Genomic DNA, 18,617 nt, shown 5'->3' with positions numbered 1-18,617 from the left:
CCTGTTTGGACGGCGTTTCACCATGTACACCGATCACTCACCCCTGACCTGGCTGCATCACATGAAAGGGGCCAACGCCAAGCTCCTGCGGTGGAGTCTGCTCCTGCAGGGCTACGACATGGAGATGGTCCATGTGAAGGGGAACAACAACACCACAGCCGATGCCCTGTCACGCAGGGAGGGCCCCGAACTTCCCCAGGTCACTGGCTAAGTGACCCCGCTCAGTTCGGTCTGGAAGGGGGGAGAGATGTGATGGAGTGGGGGGAGTGCAGGTGTGAGTCAGGCTGGATGTCTGAGGCAAGCAGAGCAGCTCCCAGTGGCTAAGGATGACCCTGGGGCTACAACTGGCAGGTAACACCTCAGCCCTGAACAAAGAGGAGGGAGGAGCCAAGCTGGGTTTTGAATCGGGGGGGGCGGCAGTTAGAGGCTGGGGGGGGAGAGGGAGCTGGAAGGCAGCCAGCCTGAGGAGGGGGAAAGCTACACCCCAGAGGGGCACCCCTCGGGGTCTTCTCCCCAGGACGGGTTGGAAGGACTGTCTCTGACTGCTGTACTGTTGCTTCTGTGAGAAACTGGGCATCTGTTGCGTAATAAACCTCCTGTTGTACCTGCTGAGTGAGAGTCACTCCTGCCAGCGGACGGGGTGCAGTGCAGGGGGACCCCCTGACCCCCATCACACGGGCGGACAGACAGGAGGGCAGGTGGGCGGGCGGACAGACGGACAGGACTCTCCATCTCCCCCAGTCATGTCACTGCTGATCCCTTCCGCAGCATAACCTACTTGCAGCAGCTAGCAGGAGGGTTTGCCACCTCCGGAGCACTGAGCCACAATCCCCCCACGAGGCCCCCGGCTCCTGTGAGCCCCCCCTGCCCCCAGAATCACCCCGGGGCTGCCGGGGGGAGTTTCAGGCAGAGACGCGCCTTTCCCTCGGCAGCAGCACACGAGTTCCCTGGCTCAGGGCACACCGGGCCGGGACGCTTCTCCCTAGCCACAAGCACCCGCCCTGTCAGTCGGCACCACGGCAGATCCCCGGTGCTGTCCGTGTGCCCGGGCAGCGGTAGCACCCAGCGCAGACAGCTGCTCCCGCTCTCCCAGTCACACCAGAGGCGGTTGGTTTCTGGGCTTCTGCCACCGCACGAATTGGATTTAGCCGAGGTGCAGCATCGTGCATCCAGCCGTTGAACCTGTCCCGGCCTGGGCTCCAGCTCTGGGACAGCTGCCCTGTGCTCAGCCACCGCAGGCCGAGAGGCACCTTCCTCAGACAAAGGACTGGAACGAACCTCTTCCCCACAGGCCCCGGCTGCTCTGCACAGCCCACCGGAGACCTTCTCCACTTTGTCCCAGCCCCCAGCCGGAAACCCAGCCAGCTTCCTTCGCCTCTCCAGAGGGACACTGCTCGTCTCCACAGGCTGTGGCTGCCCACCCGGAGCTCCCTCAAACAAATCCCTTTGTCACGTCACTAGCCAGCCGGCCTCCCCTCCCAAACGCTCCCCTTTTCCACAGGCCTGAGCTCCAACTTCGCTCTGCCCTAGAGAACCTTTTTCTGACCAACGGGCTTTTCCGTGCGCGCTCCGATTCCAGATTCCCATCTGAGATACCAGCCAGACACCCAGAACCCTCATCCACAGCCTCTCGGCCCTTCTGCACACGCAGCTCTCTGCCTTAGGCTGACAGCTGGAGAAACCTTCCCCTCAGGCCCAGGGAAACTGGCTGGACACAGCTGCTGAGAGTCAGACACCCCTGGGCCGTTACTGCATTTTTACCAGAAATACGAAACCATCCTGTGCTTACTGCAGTAGGGGTGCACCAAACCTGGCGCCAGGCGGGCCGAGCGAGGTGTCTAACGAACGCCGGTGAGTCACTGAATTTGTCTGTGCTGCGTGCATCTCTGTGCCGGGTTTGGGGGTGAAGTTCCAGGTATCGGCCCCGTCTTTGTGGTTAAAGGAGTTAGCTCTGGGAGAGACAACGGGAGGTGGCGCAATCTACGGAGAAGAATTCCAGCCAGGCAAAGCCCAGGAAGGCTGCGGGACCTGCTGTCTGACCATGCAGCCAAGGGCAGAATGCTCCAACAGGTGACCTGACCAGGTGGTTCTCCGTTCAGCGCACGCCCAAGGCAGAGAACTCCCCTCCACGAGGCACGTCCCTCAGGAGTCCCCTGGCTGTGGCCATCTTTGTCCTTCTGTCCTCAGACCCCTGCCCTCAGCCTGGCTCTGGTGGGCAGCTGGCAAGGACACCTCTGCTGTGAGCTAAGCCTGTGTGGACGGGGCCCTGTCCCCCAGGGAGGTGTCTGCAGAGACTTTCAAGGCAGCAGCTTGTACCGCCGGCTGTAACCCGCCTCAGCAGCTGTAACTGGTGCATGGAGTGTACTGGGGCAAGGCTTTCTCTCTCTTCCCTGTTCTCTCTCTCCCTGTGCATAACCCTTTAGATGTTCACCTCCAAAGGATGGGCCCAGCACGGGGTTTGGGGGCAGATCTGCTTGTGTGTTGCCCTGGGGCTGGGGGTGCTCCCTTTGGGGGCTGGAAGAATCTGGGGACCTGGCGAAAGAAGCTTTCTGAGCTGCTGCCCACAGGAAGGTCCCTGGCTGGGCATGGGAGCAGCAGGGAGCCTGTGGATTTGCGGGTGGGACGCTGGCTGGCCAGGGAGGTGCTTTTGGGGGCTGGTTTGGTTTGCTTCAGGGAAGGGGGAACTCCAGCCTGGGCTGCGTGGGGCCGGGCTGAGCGTGGAGTGCCCAGGCTGGTTCGCCCAGTGGTTCCCAGGGAACCTCCTCCAGATCAGAGCCCCTGTCAGCGGCAGGCCAGCCAGAATTCGTACATGTTCAGGGCAGGACTGTGACCTGCCAGTGATCGGCCACGTCGACCAGACCACCCCCCGCGCCCGCCGAGGCCCACGCTGGGCTGCCAAGGGCAGCCAGCCCCTGCGGCTCTTCTCCTTTCGCTCTAGCTGCTTTCACGCCCTCCGCCGCCTGTCGCGCTGCTTCGGCAAGTTTCTGTTCCCGCCCAAGCGGCCGGTTCTCCAGCACCGCCTGCCCCCTCCTTTCCGGTGCGCCAGCTGGGGCTCCGGGCGGGCGCGCGCCTGCCTGCTGAGCGCTGTTCCTCAGCGGGGGCCTCGCTTCTCCTTTCGGGGCTTTCTGGCTGAGGCTGAGGCCTGTCTCTGAGCACAGGTTTCCCAGGCTCGGGCCGGCGAGCGCCTCCGAGCGCTGCTAGGCAGCCACCCGAGCCCTCCAGCCCCATGTTCACATCTGGAGCAGCCGGGCTGTGCTGGGGTTCAGGGGCCCCCGGCTCTGCTCCCCGGCCACAGGCAGGAGCGACTCTCAGCAGGAGAACAGGAGTTTGAGGCGACAGACACAGCGCAGCCGGCTGAGTCCGTCCAGCCCGTCCTGGGGAGGGGAGCCCGAGGGGGACGAGCCCCCTTCCTCTCCCCGGCACAGGCCGGCTGCCTTCCAGCCCCCAACTGCCGCCTCCGACTCAGCCCAGCCAGGCTCCTCCCCGCCCTGTGCCCGGACAGGGGTGTCACCTGCCAGCTGCGGTTCCAGCCCCAGGGGGCACCCAGCTGGGGGAGCTGCTTGGCCCGTCGCTCACCCCCGTCCCATCACACCCCGGCTCTCCCCACTTCCAGACCGAGCTGAGTGGGGTCACCCAGGCAGTGACCTGGGGAAGCTCCCCCCGCACTGTGACATCGGTGCTCCCCTTTGCCTGGCCGTGTCCTGCAGGAGCCGCTCCACCTTGTGCAGCTGCTGGACGACTCTGAGGGGCCGGCGCAGAGGTCGTACCAGCCCCTCCCCTGCCCTGGGTTCTGCCCCGGGGCTCCCTGGCCGGGCCCATGAGCTCCACCAGCCTTTCCCGGAAGGCCAGGACCTCCTCCGCCCCCGACTCTCCATCCGGGGTACCTCCCCCTCCCATAACTCTCAGCACACCCGGGGTCCCCTCCCCCTCCTGCACCACGGCTCAGTCGGGGGGACCTGCTGGGCCCTTGGGCAGCTCCCTGGGTGCAAACAGCAGGTGGGACAAGTGCTCCTCCCAGTCCTGCAAGTGCCAATGCAGAAAAGCCTCCAGCATCTGCTCCAGTGTCCCATGGAACCTTCCCTGCGGCCCGTCGGGCCGGGAGCGACCCCCCGAGGCCCAGGAGAGCCGGATCCCAGGCTGCTCCCGCCAGCACCGGAGCAGGGCGGACATGAGGACGTCCCCTGGTCGGTGAGGAGCTCTTGGGGAACCCCACCCTGCTGGAAATGGCCAGCAGAGCGTCTGCTGCCGTGGCCGCCTGGGTGGAAAGCAGAGCCAGAGCCTCGGGGGAACAAGAAGTCTTGTGGCACCTTACAGACTAACAGATATTTTGGAGCATGAGCGTTTGTGGGCAAAGACCCGCTTCAGCAGATGCATGGGGGGGAGGGTTTTGGAGCAGCGTTTAAAGAGGGGGGTCCCAGTAAGAGGGAGGGTCAGAGCTGACCAGGTCTAGCCGGTCAGGGTGGAAATGGCCCAGTAACAACAGCGGTTATCAAAAGAGGAAAAAACAAGTCAGATCAGACAGGGGGATGTGAGCCTTTGTCAGAGTCTAATGGGGAGACATTAACACCCAGGGCAGAGAAGCTGCCTTTGTAAGGGGCCAGCCACTCCCAGCCTTTGTTTAATCCATGGTTAATGGAGTCAAAGTTGCAAATAAACGGCAGCTCAGAGATTTCTCTCTCCGTTTGATTTTTAAAATTTTTTTTGTTTCAGAACTGCCACCCTTAAGTCTGCCTGTCTGACCTGGAACAGCGCTTCCTCAGCTCCTGTCCCCAGCGCCCTCCGCTACCTGCGCTACACTTCACCATCTGGACCCCTGGGAGGGAGGCTCTTGAAGAGTTCCACCCCGATTTCAACAGTTTCCACCCCACCATCAACCTTAGCCTGGACCAGTCCGCACAAGAGATCCACTTCCTGGACACTACTGTGCAGATAAGCAACAGTCACATAAGCACCACCCTATACCGAAAACCCACGGAGCGTTGTGCTTACCTACACGCCTCCAGCTTCCTTCCAGGGCACACTACACCATCCATTGTTTACAGCCAGGCACTAAGGTACAACCGCATTTGCTCTGATCCATCAGACAGAGACAAACATCTACAAGACCTTTACCAAGCTCTCCTCGAACTACAATGCCCACCTAAGGAAGTGAGGAAACCGGCTGACAGAGCCAGACGGGAACCCAGAAGCCACCTGCTACAAGACAGGCCTTGCAAGGAAAACAAGAGACCACCACTGGCCATCACATACAGCCCCCACCCAAGGCCTCCCCAGCGCATCATCAGTGATCTGCAACCCATCCTGAACAATGATCTTTCACTCTCACAGCCCTTGGGAGGCAGGTCTGTCCTCGCCTACAGACAGCCGCCAACCTGCAACAAATCCTCACCTGCCACTATAGACCACAACACAGAAACTCTCAACCTGGAACCAATCCCTGCAACAAACCTCGCTGCCAACTCTGCTCACATATCCACACCAGTGACGTCATCACAGGGCCTAACATCAACCACACCATCGGGTCTCCTTTACCTGCACATCTACTAACATAATATACGCCATCATGTGCCAGCAATGCCCCACTGCGATTTACTTTGACCAAACTGGACAGTCTCTCCGTAAAAGAATAAATGGACATAAATCAGACATCAGGAAGGGTAACGTACAGAAGCCTGTGGGGGACACTTCAATCTCCCAGCACACTCAAGTATCAGAGGGGTGGCCGTGTTAGTCTGGATCTGTAACAGCAACGAAGGGTCCTGTGGCACCTTATAGAACAACAGAAAAGTTTTGAGCATGAGCTTTCGAGAGCGCAGACTCACTTCATCAGATGCTGGTCACCAGGAATATAGGAAGCATATAGGAAGATGTGGACACACTGGAGAGAGTCCAGCGGAGGGCAACCAAAATAGTTAGGGGGCTGGAGCATGTGACCTATGAAGAAAGGTGAGGGAATTGGGACTGTTTAGTCTGCAGAAGAGAAGACTGAGGGGGAACTTGATAACAGCCTTCAGCTTACTGAAGGGAGGCTGCAAAGAGGCTGGAGAGAGGCTGTTCCCAGTGGTCACGGATGGCAGAACACGGAACAATGGTCTCAAGTTGCGGTTGGGAAGGTCCAGGCTGAACATTAGGAAAAACTTTTTCGCTAGGAGGGTGGTGAAGCGTTGGAATGTTCTACCCAGGGGAGTAGTGGAGTCTCCATCCCTGGAGGTGTTTAAGTCTCACCTCGACAAAGCCCTGGCGGGGCTGAGCTGATGGGTTTGGTCCTGCGTGGAGGAGGGGGTTGGACTTGATGGCTCTTTTAGGTCTCTTCCAGCTCTATTGTTCTGTGATTCTGTGATTCTAAGGGGAAACTGAGGCACACAGCCATTGTGGTGGTCTGGCTAAATGCCGAGGGTGGGAACATTTGTACCTTCCTTTACTGGACAGTGACTGAATTCCAGACATTTGCTGGAGCAGCCGTATGGGCTGGTGAGCAGACGGGGCAGGGCCCAGGCCAGAGAAGAATTGTTTGATCTGCTGGTGCTGCAGCCCAGCCCCGGCCCTGACCCCACCGAGGGGAGCTGCAGGCCAGCCCCGGCTCTGACCCCACCGAGGGGAGCCGCAGCCCAGCCCCGGCCCTGACCCCACCGAGGGAAGCTGCAGCCCAGCCCCGGCTCTGACCCCACCGAGGGGAGCCGCAGCCCAGGCCTGTCTGACCCCGAGACAGAACTTGGGCTCCAGCATCTTTCCGAGGGCGTGTGAGCCCAGAGCGGAGCCACAGCTGCAGCTGCCCATGGAGGCACATGTGGGGCCTGGGCCCGGGACTGGGGCTGTGGTGGGACTGCTTAAGGGGAGAGCTGTGGGGATGGGGCTCTGCAGGGTCAGTGCTTGCTGGGAGCTGCCCCCCAAGCTCACGTGGCCTCGCCCCGGCTCAGCTGCCTGGCTGGGAATGGGGGCAGGGGAGGGGAAGCCCTGGCACCTGCCAACACCCCAGCCCTGGAGCACCATCTGGGGTGGCCCAGGGTCCCCAGGCTCATGTCTGTTGCAGCTGCCCGTTGGCCAGCTGGAGCAGCCTGTGCGGGCAGCACCTCTGCCCAGCACCAACCCACCACGCCCCATGGCCTGTCCCCCAGCCACCTCTGGGGCCCACCTGGCCAATCGCACAGGCCTGAGAGTCGCCGTTCGCGGACACTGTTCCCTTTAGCCAGCGACAAAGCCACAGACCCTTTATTAAATACAAACTGCGCCAAAATACTCTGCGAAGTCGGGAGAGCTTCCCTTGTGGGGCCAGCACATCCACAGGCAGAGGGAGCCCAGGGCCAGGCTGGCAGGGGCTGTGGGTTGGGACTGGGGGGCACCGGCAGGGCGGGGGGAGCCCAGGGCTGGGCTGGCAGGGGCTGCAGGTCCTGTCTCTAGTCGACAGCCGTTAATTACCCAAGTCCTCAGAGTGAGTCAAAAGGAAATTGTGACGAGCCAAGAAAAACGACCGAGCATCCTGCCCTGAACCACAATCACACGCTCAGCCCTGCCTGGCCCTCACTCCAGACCTGCAGGGGCCACCAGCCCAGCCCTGGGCCGCCCCCTCTGGCTCTGAGCTGGGACACCTGAGGCCTATCCCCAGCCCAGGCAGGGTTTGGGGCCAGAGGGGATAGGGTGGGGCAGGGGGCTGGCAGCCAGGAGCCCTGGGTAGGTTCTGGTGTGTTCACACCCTAAACCCTTCACTCCAGAGTCACCTTGAATGGAGCCAGATAGAGTCACAAACAGGAAACGTGTGGCTGGGGGCAGCACAACGTCTTGCAAAAGAGCCGAGAGAGGCTTGAGTAAGAAGGATGAGGACTCCAACGGGCGGGGCCGTGGGAAGAGCCCCAGCAGGTGTCGCTGGGGGGGGGGAGGGCTCACACTGGGGGCAAGGCCTCCTGCTCCACAGGGGGCGGCAGGGGGAATTCCCCATCGGCAGGGGGCTCCGGAGTGGGTGGTGAGGGGGACCCGGGCACAGAGGGCACCTTCCCGTTGGCTTCCCCTGCCCCCTGTGGCGGGGGGTCACTGCCGTGCTCATTTGGGGCCAGCAAGGGCTGCCCCACAGGCCCCTCGTCCTGCGTCCCAGCCACGTCCTCCAGAGCCACTGAGGCCACCCGGGAATGGCGCTTCCCAAAGAAGGTGGTGAGCGTCGGCCGCCTGGACTCACCCTGCCCAGCCTCCTTCACCCCGTCCCCGGACAGCACCGCAGCTTGCTCCTCCGGCGACGGCACAGGCCCTGCCCACTCCCCGGCCCCAGTCTGGAAACTGGTGGAGCCACGGCGGTGGCGCCGGTAGCACAGGATCACGGCACACAGGCACAGCACCAGCAGGACAGCGGTGACGATGGCCACGATTATGCTGACGGCGATGGAGTGGGTGGTGGCGGCGGGGCTGGGAGACGGTGTGGGCAGCTCTGAGTAGGTGACTTTGGAGTCAGGCTTCTCTTTGCTGGTGGGCGTGAAGGCGGGTGTGGCTTTGGGGGTGAGCCACCCCTGCGTGGTCAGAATGGTAGGGGGTGGGACTGTCCAGTCGGCACTGGTTGGGATGCTATGGTCGGTGCTGGCTGGGATGCTATGGTCGGTGCTGGCTGGGATGGTCCGGTCGGTGCTGGCTGGGACGGTCCAGCTGGTGCTGGCAGGGATGGGATGCTTCTCCCCTGACCAGTCGGTGCCACCCACCTTGAAGGGGTGAATTGAGGCTGTGCTGCTCAGCTCTCTTCTGCCTGGCACTGTTTGGTTCTCCTGCCCCCGGCTCTCCTTCGGCCCTGCCAGCTGTATCTCTGGCTCCACTGAAGGCTTTTTGCTACCCTCTGGCACCGTGGTCTGGCCAGGTCCCTGCCCCAGGGCTGCCTTGGGAGAGCCCAGAGTGATCTTTGTGGAGTGAAGGTCGGGTGGCGATGCTGAACTGGCCTCACTCTCCATGGCCGACAGTGAGGGTGTGATGTGTGCCAGCTGCGCCAGGGTGGGTGGGTGTGTGTCTAAGTCGGCCAAGGCCCCAGATGTGATGATGGGTGAGGTGGGTGGGGGCCCAGATACATTGGCAGTTACATTGGCTGATGGGGGTTCGTTGGCAGCTATGTTGAATGCAGACAGGTCAAATTCTGTCTTGGCGCCCAGGGTGGTGTGCTCAGATTCAGGCAGGAGTGCAGCTGAGGCTGTGGTTACCAGGAGAAACAGGAGCACGGCCAGGGCTTTAGAGTGGGGCTGGGTCCCCAGAGCTGCCATGGTGTCTGGGCTCCCTGGTCTTGTGCCAGTGCTCAGCAGCAGGACATGCAGCACAGCAGGGACTCCTGGGATTGGAGAGGTGCTGGAGGGACAATGGCCAGCCTGGGAGCAAACGGGAAAGTGGGTTATTTTAAGGGCCTCAGGGCACATTGCACTGTCCTCCTGTGTCCATCGCCCCCAGCTGCAGCCAGCAGCAGATTTACAGTATGCCGTAAAGGGGGCAACTGAAACGAGCCAGCTGGAGAGCAGAAAGGGGGGCGGGCAGGGCTGGGCGCAGGACCCGCAGGTCAGGAGTTAGGGGTACCAGCTGGCTGGCAGGGAAAGGCTGCACCGGGGTGGGGGGGAGGGCACGAGCAAGGCTGTGCTGGGTGTGTGGAGGGAGCCCTGTGAATTTCATCCCATTGGTCTGATGTCCTCAAGAGACCCTCCCCTCCCCACCCCCACATTTCCACTCTGCGCTGGCTCACCCACCAGCTCAACTGCACCTGCTGAAGCACCACAGAAACCTCAGAAAGTGCCACCCACTTCCCAGAGCAGCCACACCCACATGGCACCAAGCCCTGGGCTCCCCCAGCTCTGCTGGTGCCCCTCATTCCCGACCCGCACCCCTGCCAGCCCAGCCCTGGGCTCCCCTAGCCCTGCCAGTGCCCCTCACTCCCGACCCGCAGCCCCTGCCAGCCCGGCCCTGGGCTCCCCCAGCCCTGCCAGTGCCCCTCACTCGCGACCCACAAGCTGCCCCTATGTAGCCAACCCCCAGTCCCCTGCCAACCTCCCTTCCCGCCGCCCACTCCCGCGCAGAGAGCTGGTTCCCCACTCATCCTACCGCACACACCAGTTGCCAGTTGTACCTTGTGGCTGGAGCTGGGCCCAGCTGGCAGCGACGGGTGGGGTGTGGGTCTGGGGGCACATCCAGGGGCTGAGGCCTGGGCCAGCATGTGGCTGTGCTGCCAGACAGGGCAGGAGTGAGCATGAGGTGCCCGGGAGGAAATGGTGAGTTCTTCAGCTGCGGGGACGAGGCCGGCGCAGCCAGAACAACCGTTATGGCGAGAAGGACCTGGAGGGTTTCGGGCCCAAGAGCCCAGAGCGGGAGGCGGGGAGTGGCAGTGGGGGCGGGCAATGGGGCAGGGCCTGTCCCCTCTGGGGATGCCAGCTCCGCCCAGCCTCAGGGTACGGCCTGGCTGGCTCAGGGGGGCAGGGAATGGGGCAGGTTCCTGTGTCCTCTAGGGTGTGCCGGCTCCCTGCAGTCCCAAGGGACTGGCTGGCTTGTGGGGGAAGGGACTAGGGCAGGGTCCCATCCCCCTGTGCTGGAGTTCGGGGTCCCCAGGCTCTGCCCCCCCTTCCGCAGGCAGGAGTGACTCTCTCAGCAGGTAGAACAGGGGGTTTCGGGGGCGACAGACACAGCTCAGCACAGAGGTGTCAGTGCAGCCGGCAGAGTCCGTCTGTCCAGCCCGTCCTGGGGAGGGAGCCCAAGGGGAGCTCCATATGGGCATTAGCCCCCTTCCCTTTCCCTTTCCCCCCAGCACAGGCCGGCTGCCCTCCAAGCCCCCAACCCCCTCAATGGCCACCTCTGATTCAGCCCAGCCAGGCTCCTCTCTGCCCTGTCCCCGGCCAGGGATGTCACCTGCCAGCTGCAGTTCCAGCCCTAGGGGGCACCCAGCCGGGGGGAGCCGTTCGGCCCCTCGCTCACACACATCCAGCCCCCCACCACATCCCACCCTTCTTGGGGACACCGGCTCCCACCCAGCCCCAGGGCAGGACTGGCTGGCTCAGGGGGGCAGGGAATGGGGCAGGGGCCTGTCCCCTCCAGGGTGCCTGGACTAGCCTTACCATAGGACAGGAAACTTGGGGGGCGGGGAATGGGGCAGGGAATCTTCCACCTGCACAGGGCAGGTTCACGCCTAGGCACCGAGCATGGACCAGCCCCTCAGTCACAGTGCCGGCCCACCAGAGCCATGCAGCAGCAGGGGCCGGGCCGGGCCACCAGGGCGTTTTCCAGCCCCGATGGAGGTTCAGTGGGTCGGCGGTGGAGCTGTGATATACAGCAGGGTCCAGGGGCGCGCTAGGAGAACCAGCCCTGGGCTCCCAGCCCGGCCCCACGCAGCGGTGCCCTCCTCTGAGGCAAACCAAACCAGCCACCAAAAGCAGCTCCGCCACCTCCCTGGCCAGCCAGCGACCCACCTGCAAGTCCCACTCCAAATGCCCCACTGGTGACCTCCTTACTGTGGTCAGCAGCTGTGAAACCCTACGGCACCAACTCCACACAGATCCCTCCAGCCCCAGTCCCAGGTCAATGTGGAGTTGGGCCTGAGCCCCATCACCACGCTGGGCCAGGCCTTCAGACGCTAACAGCCAAAGGTTTATTGACAAGGAAAGAACAGGGCGCGAGAGATATTGGTGAAGTGGTTAAATTACAGCCGTCCGTCAAAGCTCTTGGTGCAGGCCACAGCCAACGGCAGAAGCTGCTCTCTGGAAAGTCTCTGCAGACACCTCCCTGGGGGACAGGGCCCCATCCACACAGGCTTAGCTCACAGCAGAGGTGTCCTTGCCAGCTGCCCCCAGAGCCAGGCTGAGGGCAGGGGTCTGAGGACAGAAGGACAAAGATGGCCACAGCCAGGGCCATCTTTCGGGACCTGCCTCGTGGAGGGGAGTTCTCTGCCTTGGGCATGTGCTGAATGGAGAACCACCTGATCGGGTCACCCGGCCTTCCCCGGTGGGGCACTGTGCCCTTGGCAGGATCCCAGATGCCACGTCCCAGCCAAATTCCCGAGCCGTGGACTGAGCTCTGGGTCTCTGTCTAGCCCATCTTCCCAGCTGGGAGGAGCCCCACCTACCCCTGGGAATCTGCGCTGGAAACCCTCCTCCTGCAGGGACACAGCCGGTCCCTGTGGCTTCCCACCCAAACACGGCAGAGACACACAGCAAACGGCTTGAGCGACTCCCCGGCGTTGGTCAGACCCCTCGCTCGGCCCACCTGGCGCCAGGCCTGGGGCCCCCTCGCGCGGAGGTCACAGAAATGGCATCGTGTGTATCGTGATGCCCGGGGGTGAGTGGGGGATGACACCCCCCCCGGCAGAGCTACTCAGCCAACGGCTTTGGCTTGTGGGCCCCTCCATCCTGCTGCAAAGACCCCCTGTGGGCCCCATGGGGGCCAGGCCCGGTGGGTCCCACGAGCTGCAGAGAGGCGGAGACCCCTATGCTGGGAAGGGATGGGGGGGTTCATGGGGGCACCCACTGTTCTGTGCCCCCCCAAAACCTCCACCCGGCAGCCCTGACCCGGGGTGACTCCTTCTTCAGGGAGCGGCAGCTCTGACCCGGGGGTGACTCCCGAGCACCCCACGCTCACAGGGCCCGGCCCAGGCCGCCTCCGCCGCGCTGGAAGAAGTTGGTGATGTCCTGGAGGGTGATGTGGGGCTGAGCCCCCCAGGTGGGGGTCTCGCTGTCCCACAAGGCGGCCGCGCTGCCGGTGCTCTCTGGCGCCCCCGAGTGGACACCGCTGGAGGTGCCGCTCCCGGAGCCGCTGCCGGGGTCCCGGTACCAGTCGGCGGCATCGGGTGCAGGGTGCGGGATCCACAGCTGGGCGGCCTTGGCCGGGGGGGGCTGGTCCAGAGGGGGTGGGGCAGGTGGCTCGATCCACAGCTCCCCGCCCCGGCGCCACACGCTGGGCACCCCCCGGGCCCGGGCGCCCCGGAGGAGCTGCTCGGCCAGCAGGACGCACAGCACCAGGAAGAGGCCGGCCACCCCCGCCAGCGCCAGCATGGGCACGAGGCAGGCGGTGCAGGGCATGGCGGAGGGGGGCGAGGGCCGGGGGCTGGGGGGCAGCGAAGGAGCCATTGGCGTTGACTGGCTGTGGAGAGAGAGGGGAAGGTAAGGGGGGGACGGGGAGGGAGGCGCTGGTTGTGTCCTGGGCCCGGCTGGCTGTGGGGCAGGGATTGGGGCAGGGCCTGTCCTCTCTAGGGGTGTTGACTTCCCCCAGCCCTGGGCAGGCCTGGCTGGCTGTGGGGTAGAGAATTGGGCAGGCCTGGCTGGCTCAGGGGGCAGGGAATGGGTCAGGGCCTGCCTGGCTATGGGGCAGGGAATGGGGCAGGCCTGGCTGGCAGTGGGGCAGAGAATGGGGCAGGGCCTGGCTGGATGTGGGGCAGGGAATGGGGCAGGGCCTGGCTGGCAGTGGGGCAGAGAATGGGGCAGGGCCTGGCTGGCTGTGGGGCAGGGAATGGGGCAGGGCCTGGCTGGCTTAGAGGTGGGGTGGGACAAGGGCCGTCCCCCTGAGGGGCCCGTCTCCGAAGTGGGTGCTGGGCGCAGGTACATACCTCAGAGCCGGGCACAGGGGCAGCCGGGGTCCCCGGCAGCTGGTGGGGGGCAGTGAGGACCCGGGGCTGGGGCTGGGTGGGGTCCCCTGGCGCAAGCGGGGCGCTGGCGGGATGTGGGAGATGCCATGACACAGCGCTTCCTGCCAGACGCCAGCGAGTGACGTGATGGAAACAGGCGGGGGAGGGCGCGGTGCTCAGCCGCGGGGCCGTGGGGCAGGCAGTGGGGTGCGGTGCTCAGCCGCGGGGCCGTGGGGCAGGGAGTGGGGTGTGGTGCTCAGCCGCGGGGCCGTGGGGCAGGCAGTGGGGTGCAGTGCTCAGCTGTGGGGCCGTGGGGCAGGGAGTGGGGTGCGGTGCTCAGCTGTGGGGCCGTGGGGCCGTGGGGCAGGGAGTGCGGTGTGGTGCTCAGCTGTGGGGCCGTGGGGCAGGGAGTGGGGTGCGGTGCTCAGCTGTGGGGCTGTGGGGCAGGGAGTGGGGTGCGGTGCTCAGCTGTGGGGCCGTGGGGCAGGCAGTGGGGTGCGGTGCTCAGCTGTGGGGCCATGGGGCAGGGAGTGGGGTGCGGTGCTCAGCTGTGGGGCCGTGGGGCAGGCAGTGTTGTATGGTGCTCAGCCGCGGGGCCGTGGGGCAGGCAGTGGGGTGCGGTGCTCAGCTGTGGGGCCGGCAGTGGGGTGCGGTGCTCAGCTGTGGGGCCATGAGGCAGGGAGTGGGGTGCGGTGCTCAGCTGTGGGGCTGTGGGGCAGGGAGTGGGGTGCGGTGCTCAGCTGTGGGGCCGTGGGGCAGGCAGTGCGATATGGTGCTCAGCTGCGGGGCCGTGGGGCAGGGAGTGGGGTGTGGTGCTGAGCTGTGGGGGCTATGGGGCAGGGAGTGGGGTGTGGTGCTCAGCCCTGGGGGCTGTGGGGCAGGCAGTGGGGCGCGGTGCTCAGCCATGGGGCCATGGGGCAGGCAGTGGGGTCTGTGATGGACCACCATGCTGTGTAGAAACTGGGCTATGAGAGTAAATGGGCCCAGCGCTGAGATGCTTTGGACCAAACGGCCCCTGACACCTGGCCCCACCCTGCCCCAGGCACCGCTCACCCACTCGCCCACACGCCCAGCCCCATCCTGCCCCATGCACCGCTCACCCGCACGCCCGCGCACCAGGCTGCCCGGCCCCAACCTGCCCCAGGCCGCCGGGAGCTCGCCTGCTGCACCTCTGGGGGCAGGAAGCCCAGGGAGGGTGCACAAAGTGCTCTGCCAGGTGTGGGGACCGTTACTGCCTCCCAGACTGGCTCAGCACTTCCTGTACGCTCCCTTGGCTTGCAGCACACACGGCTGGGGCTCTGCAGCCGCCCCCACTGCCAGCTTTGCTTTTACTGCAGCTGCGGCAGCCGGGCCGGAGAGGCGGAGGGAGCTGGTCCTGCCGGCTGACAAGCGGGCCGAGGAGTGCAGCTCCCCGCTGTGCTCTCCCAGCTTGGCTGTGGCCCTTGTCAGGCAGGTACGGGAATCTCCCTCCCCAGCTGGGGCAAAGCCCTTCCCAAGGGACCAAACCAGCTCCGCTGGAGGGGCAGTTGGGCTCCGGCCGGCCCCCGGCTCTGAGTTCTAGGACAGTCCCCAGGGGGCTTCCAGCTGGTCTCCTGGCGGTAACGTTCCGGGTTGATCCAAGCGGGACGAGAGTGAGGAGTCGGGTCTCTAGCCCTGGCGCTGCATCGCCTCGGGAGGGAGGGAGGCAGAGGTTGCCGTGTGCAGCAGGGCACCGAGTCCGGCCTGCGCTTGCGCCAGGCTCGCCTTGGGGACCAGGGGTTGCACATGGCGCTGCGTTCTGCTGCCTGGTCACAGTGCGGGACCACGTGGGCAATCGGCCGCGTCATCTGGGCCCAGGCGTGTCACAGCCCACGAGCCAGCCAGGGCCGTCCCAGAGGCCGGGTGGCCCAGGGGCCGGAGCAGGCGCGGCGCTGGGTGCCGAGCGGTGTTTGGGAGGCAGCACGCGGCGCTGGTTCTAGCGCACTCGAGCGGTACCCACGGCAATGGCGTCCGGGTTATCCTGCAGCACACGGGGGCTTGCTTCTCGAGCCGGGGTCTTTGCAAAGCACACCCCGACTGCACCCCCAGACAGCAGCGGTACCGACAGCCGCATGTTTCTTTGGCGGAACAGCTGCTCGTGCATGCTTTGCTCCTGTGTGCTGGGCCATGCTGTGCATGTGAGCACAACCGAAAGGCCCGCTAGTGTGCATGTCGTGAGACAGGTGTGGGGTGCTCACCGCAGGGACAAAAGGGGGAGCCAATGGAAAAAGTTGCTGACCCTGCCATCGGCGTGGAAACTAGGGCTGAGGGGAGGTTGCCACAGCAGCTGGAGAGTAACAGTTTGGTTCAGGGGCTGTCAGCGCCCCCACTACCCAACCTGTTCCAGCGCCCCTGCCAGGCTCAGCTGGGCCCCCTCGGCACCAACCAGGAGGTGCCCCCCATGCAAGGGCTGCTCCTTCTGTCCCTTTGCTCCCCAGCCTTCAGCTGCTGCCACCCCAGAGGGTGGGCCCTGGCTTCCACCATGCGCCAAGTGCAGACATTCCCTTCCAGTGGTACTGTCCAGCTGACTGCGGAGATGTGGGCATCCGGGATGCTCCTGGCCCTGCCTGGGAACAGGGGCTGGTGGGTAGGAGGTCCACGGTGATGAGGGTTTTACAAAGCCCTGGGACAGACAGGGAGGATGGTGTCCCTGTGGTTTAAAGACAAATCTCAGCTGCCTTGGTGAGCAACGTATGACACTCGTCCCCTTCTTGCCATGGCCTGTTAACAGGTCTGATTGCCTCCTGCATTGTAATGAAGTACGTCCATGCTTGGGCATCTTGACGGGAAAGCGCAGCATCTTTGTTTGGGAATGCAGCTGTTGTAAGTGGGACTATTAGGGACTCTGAAAAGTACCACCAGCGCTCGGCCCATGCCAGAGGCCAAATGTCAGCCCTCCACCTTGGAAGGGTTCTGCTCTCCCAAGGTGTCGTTTTGGTACTTGAAGTTGTAAGTCTTTTCTGCACAGTTGTGTCCAAATGTCTGTCTCTGTGAAGGCCTCCACAGGAGTGTGGGGACCCTATGGGCAGAGTCCCGCTGGGGAGGGTAGCTGTACTTAGGCAGCTTCATGGGAACCAATCCACAGGGGAACAACGTTGCTGTTTACATTCAGGCCAGCAAACAGGCAATAGCTGATGACCTACAGAGGCCAGAGACAAGTAATTTGCTCTTCATCTCGGTTCTCAGGTTTCTCCAGATCCAAAAAAGTGGGTCTGCCCCACGAAAACTTGTCTCCTAATATGTAATATCATCAGCCTGTAAGGTGCTACACGATTGCTTACTTTGTTTTGTGAAGACCCAGACTAACCTGGAGGCTCCTCTGAGGCTATTCTCCATATTATGCAAATGGAACAAGGGAATTCCCCCCACAGGGGACTGTGATGGAGTGGGGGATACCTGTGTGTGTGTGTGTGGCTCACAGAGGGTGGGGGGCTCCTGCTGAGGATAACCCTGACGACCAGGTGACACCTCTGGGCTGCAGACAAAGGAGGAGGTGGAGCCTGAGGGGTTTGAATTGGAACTGGGAGTTGGAAGCAGCTAGTCTGGGCTGAGGGAGAGAGAGACAAAGAAGGGGGCAAGGCCCCAGCTCTGGGGGCCCCTCGGGGCCTCCTCTCCTCAACATGGATTGAACTGGTTGTCTCTGCCTGCTGTACTGACTCTTCTGTACGATGCTGTGTCCTGTCGGCTAATAAACCCGCTGTTTTCCTGCTGAGTGAGAGACTCTCCTGCCTGCGGACAGGGTGCAGAGCGTGGGGGACCCCAGAACCCCATCACAGGGACATCTATGGAGAGGGTCCTGGGGTTACTCCAGCTTTGCCTTCAACCTGCCTTGGAAATTGCCTGATTAGTCACCTACGGAGAAACAGAATGCGCTTTACAGTTTACTGGACCCAACTTAGGGTAAGACCAGTGCTTTTTTGTGCAGGTACTTGCTGGTTCTGAGTACTGGCAGCTCCAGCCATGGGATTGGCTGGGGAGGTGGCAGGGACATGGGTCAACTGAATAGCTTCTCCGCTAAAAGAGGACACTGAGTAAGATCATTCCTGACTTGAAGCTTTCACCTGATACAAGAACAGCTGTGTAAGGTAAGAACTCACATGTAACTAGATTCTTAGTGGGAGAGAACTAGCTCTGTGTTTTCTTTTGTTTTAATTGGCTCACTCACTTTGATCTGCCTGTTTTCACTTCTAACCACTGAAATCCTGTTTTGCTTAATAAAACCTCAGTTGTGTATAATCAAGCCCAGTTAAACCAGTTATTACCTGGGGAGAGCCACCACTGTGCACATCCCCCATTCATTGGTAAAAGATGAGCCCTCCCTTTGCAAATCTTTTGCACAGAGAGAGACAGATTTACCTGTGCTTTTGGTCCCTTCGGCGGGGGAGGGGGTGGGACATAGAACTGTGTGATGGATTGTGTGTGTGGCGGGTGGTGTCTGTGAGACTCAGGCTGGATGTGTGTGTGACAGGCAAAGCAGCTCCCAGCAGCCAAGGATGACCCCTGGGGCTGTAACCTAGGCTGGCAGGTAACACCTCTGCCCTGAACATTAACAGGTGTGTTGTGAACAAGACACGAGAAGTCATTCTTCCGCTCTACTCTGCTCTGGTTAGGCCTCAGCTGGAGTATTTTGTCCAGTTCTGGGCACCTCAGTTCAAAAAAGATGTGGAGAAACTAGAGAGGGTCCAGAGAAGAGCGACAAGAATGATTAAAGGTCGAGAGAATATGAACAATGAAAAAAGGTTGAAAGAATTGGGCTTGTTTAGTTTGGAAAAGAGAAGATTGAGGGGAGACATGATAGCGGTTTTCAGGTATCTAAAAGGGAGTCATAAGGAGGAGGGAGAAAACTTGTTCTTCTTGGCCTCTGAGGATAGAACAAGAGGCAATGGGCTTAAACTGCAGCAAGGGAGGTTTAGGTTGGACATTAGGAAAAAGTTCCTAACTGTCAGGGCGGTCAAACAGTGGAATAAATTGCCAGGGGAGGTTGTGGAATCTCCATCGCTGGAGATATTTAAGAACAGGTTAGATAGACGTCTATCAGGGATGGTTTAGA

General features: G+C 62.5%; 2 protein-coding genes across 3 annotated transcripts; both read right to left on the bottom strand.

Annotated features, from left to right (window-relative positions):
* Positions 1 to 4,848: 4,848 nt before the first annotated feature.
* On the bottom strand, positions 4,849 to 10,241 carry SPN (sialophorin). Of its 2 annotated transcripts, XM_074998404.1 has the most exons (3): positions 10,073 to 10,241; positions 8,168 to 9,326; positions 4,849 to 5,768 (listed from the first exon to the last, which is right to left on the bottom strand). In XM_074998404.1, exons 1-3 carry the CDS (start codon positions 10,157 to 10,159, stop codon positions 5,728 to 5,730), a joined length of 1,287 nt encoding a protein of 428 aa, XP_074854505.1. In that variant the 5' UTR covers positions 10,160 to 10,241; the 3' UTR covers positions 4,849 to 5,727. The 2 variants fall into 2 exon arrangements, with proteins under 2 accessions (XP_074854505.1, XP_074854504.1); XM_074998403.1 differs by having other exon boundaries at positions 4,849 to 9,326.
* Positions 10,242 to 11,564: 1,323 nt separating this feature from the next.
* Positions 11,565 to 15,375, bottom strand: C6H16orf54 (chromosome 6 C16orf54 homolog). The gene is made up of 3 exons (XM_074998634.1): positions 15,262 to 15,375; positions 13,532 to 13,671; positions 11,565 to 13,068 (listed from the first exon to the last, which is right to left on the bottom strand). Exons 1-3 carry the CDS (start codon positions 15,373 to 15,375, stop codon positions 12,564 to 12,566), a joined length of 759 nt encoding a protein of 252 aa, XP_074854735.1. The 3' UTR covers positions 11,565 to 12,563.
* Positions 15,376 to 18,617: the final 3,242 nt, after the last annotated feature.

Source organism: Carettochelys insculpta, chromosome 6 (genome assembly GCF_033958435.1).
Source record: "Carettochelys insculpta isolate YL-2023 chromosome 6, ASM3395843v1, whole genome shotgun sequence".
Taxonomy (NCBI): domain Eukaryota; kingdom Metazoa; phylum Chordata; order Testudines; family Carettochelyidae; genus Carettochelys; species Carettochelys insculpta.
Note: the sequence above shows the minus strand (reverse complement) of the source record. Positions and strands in the feature narration are given on the sequence as shown.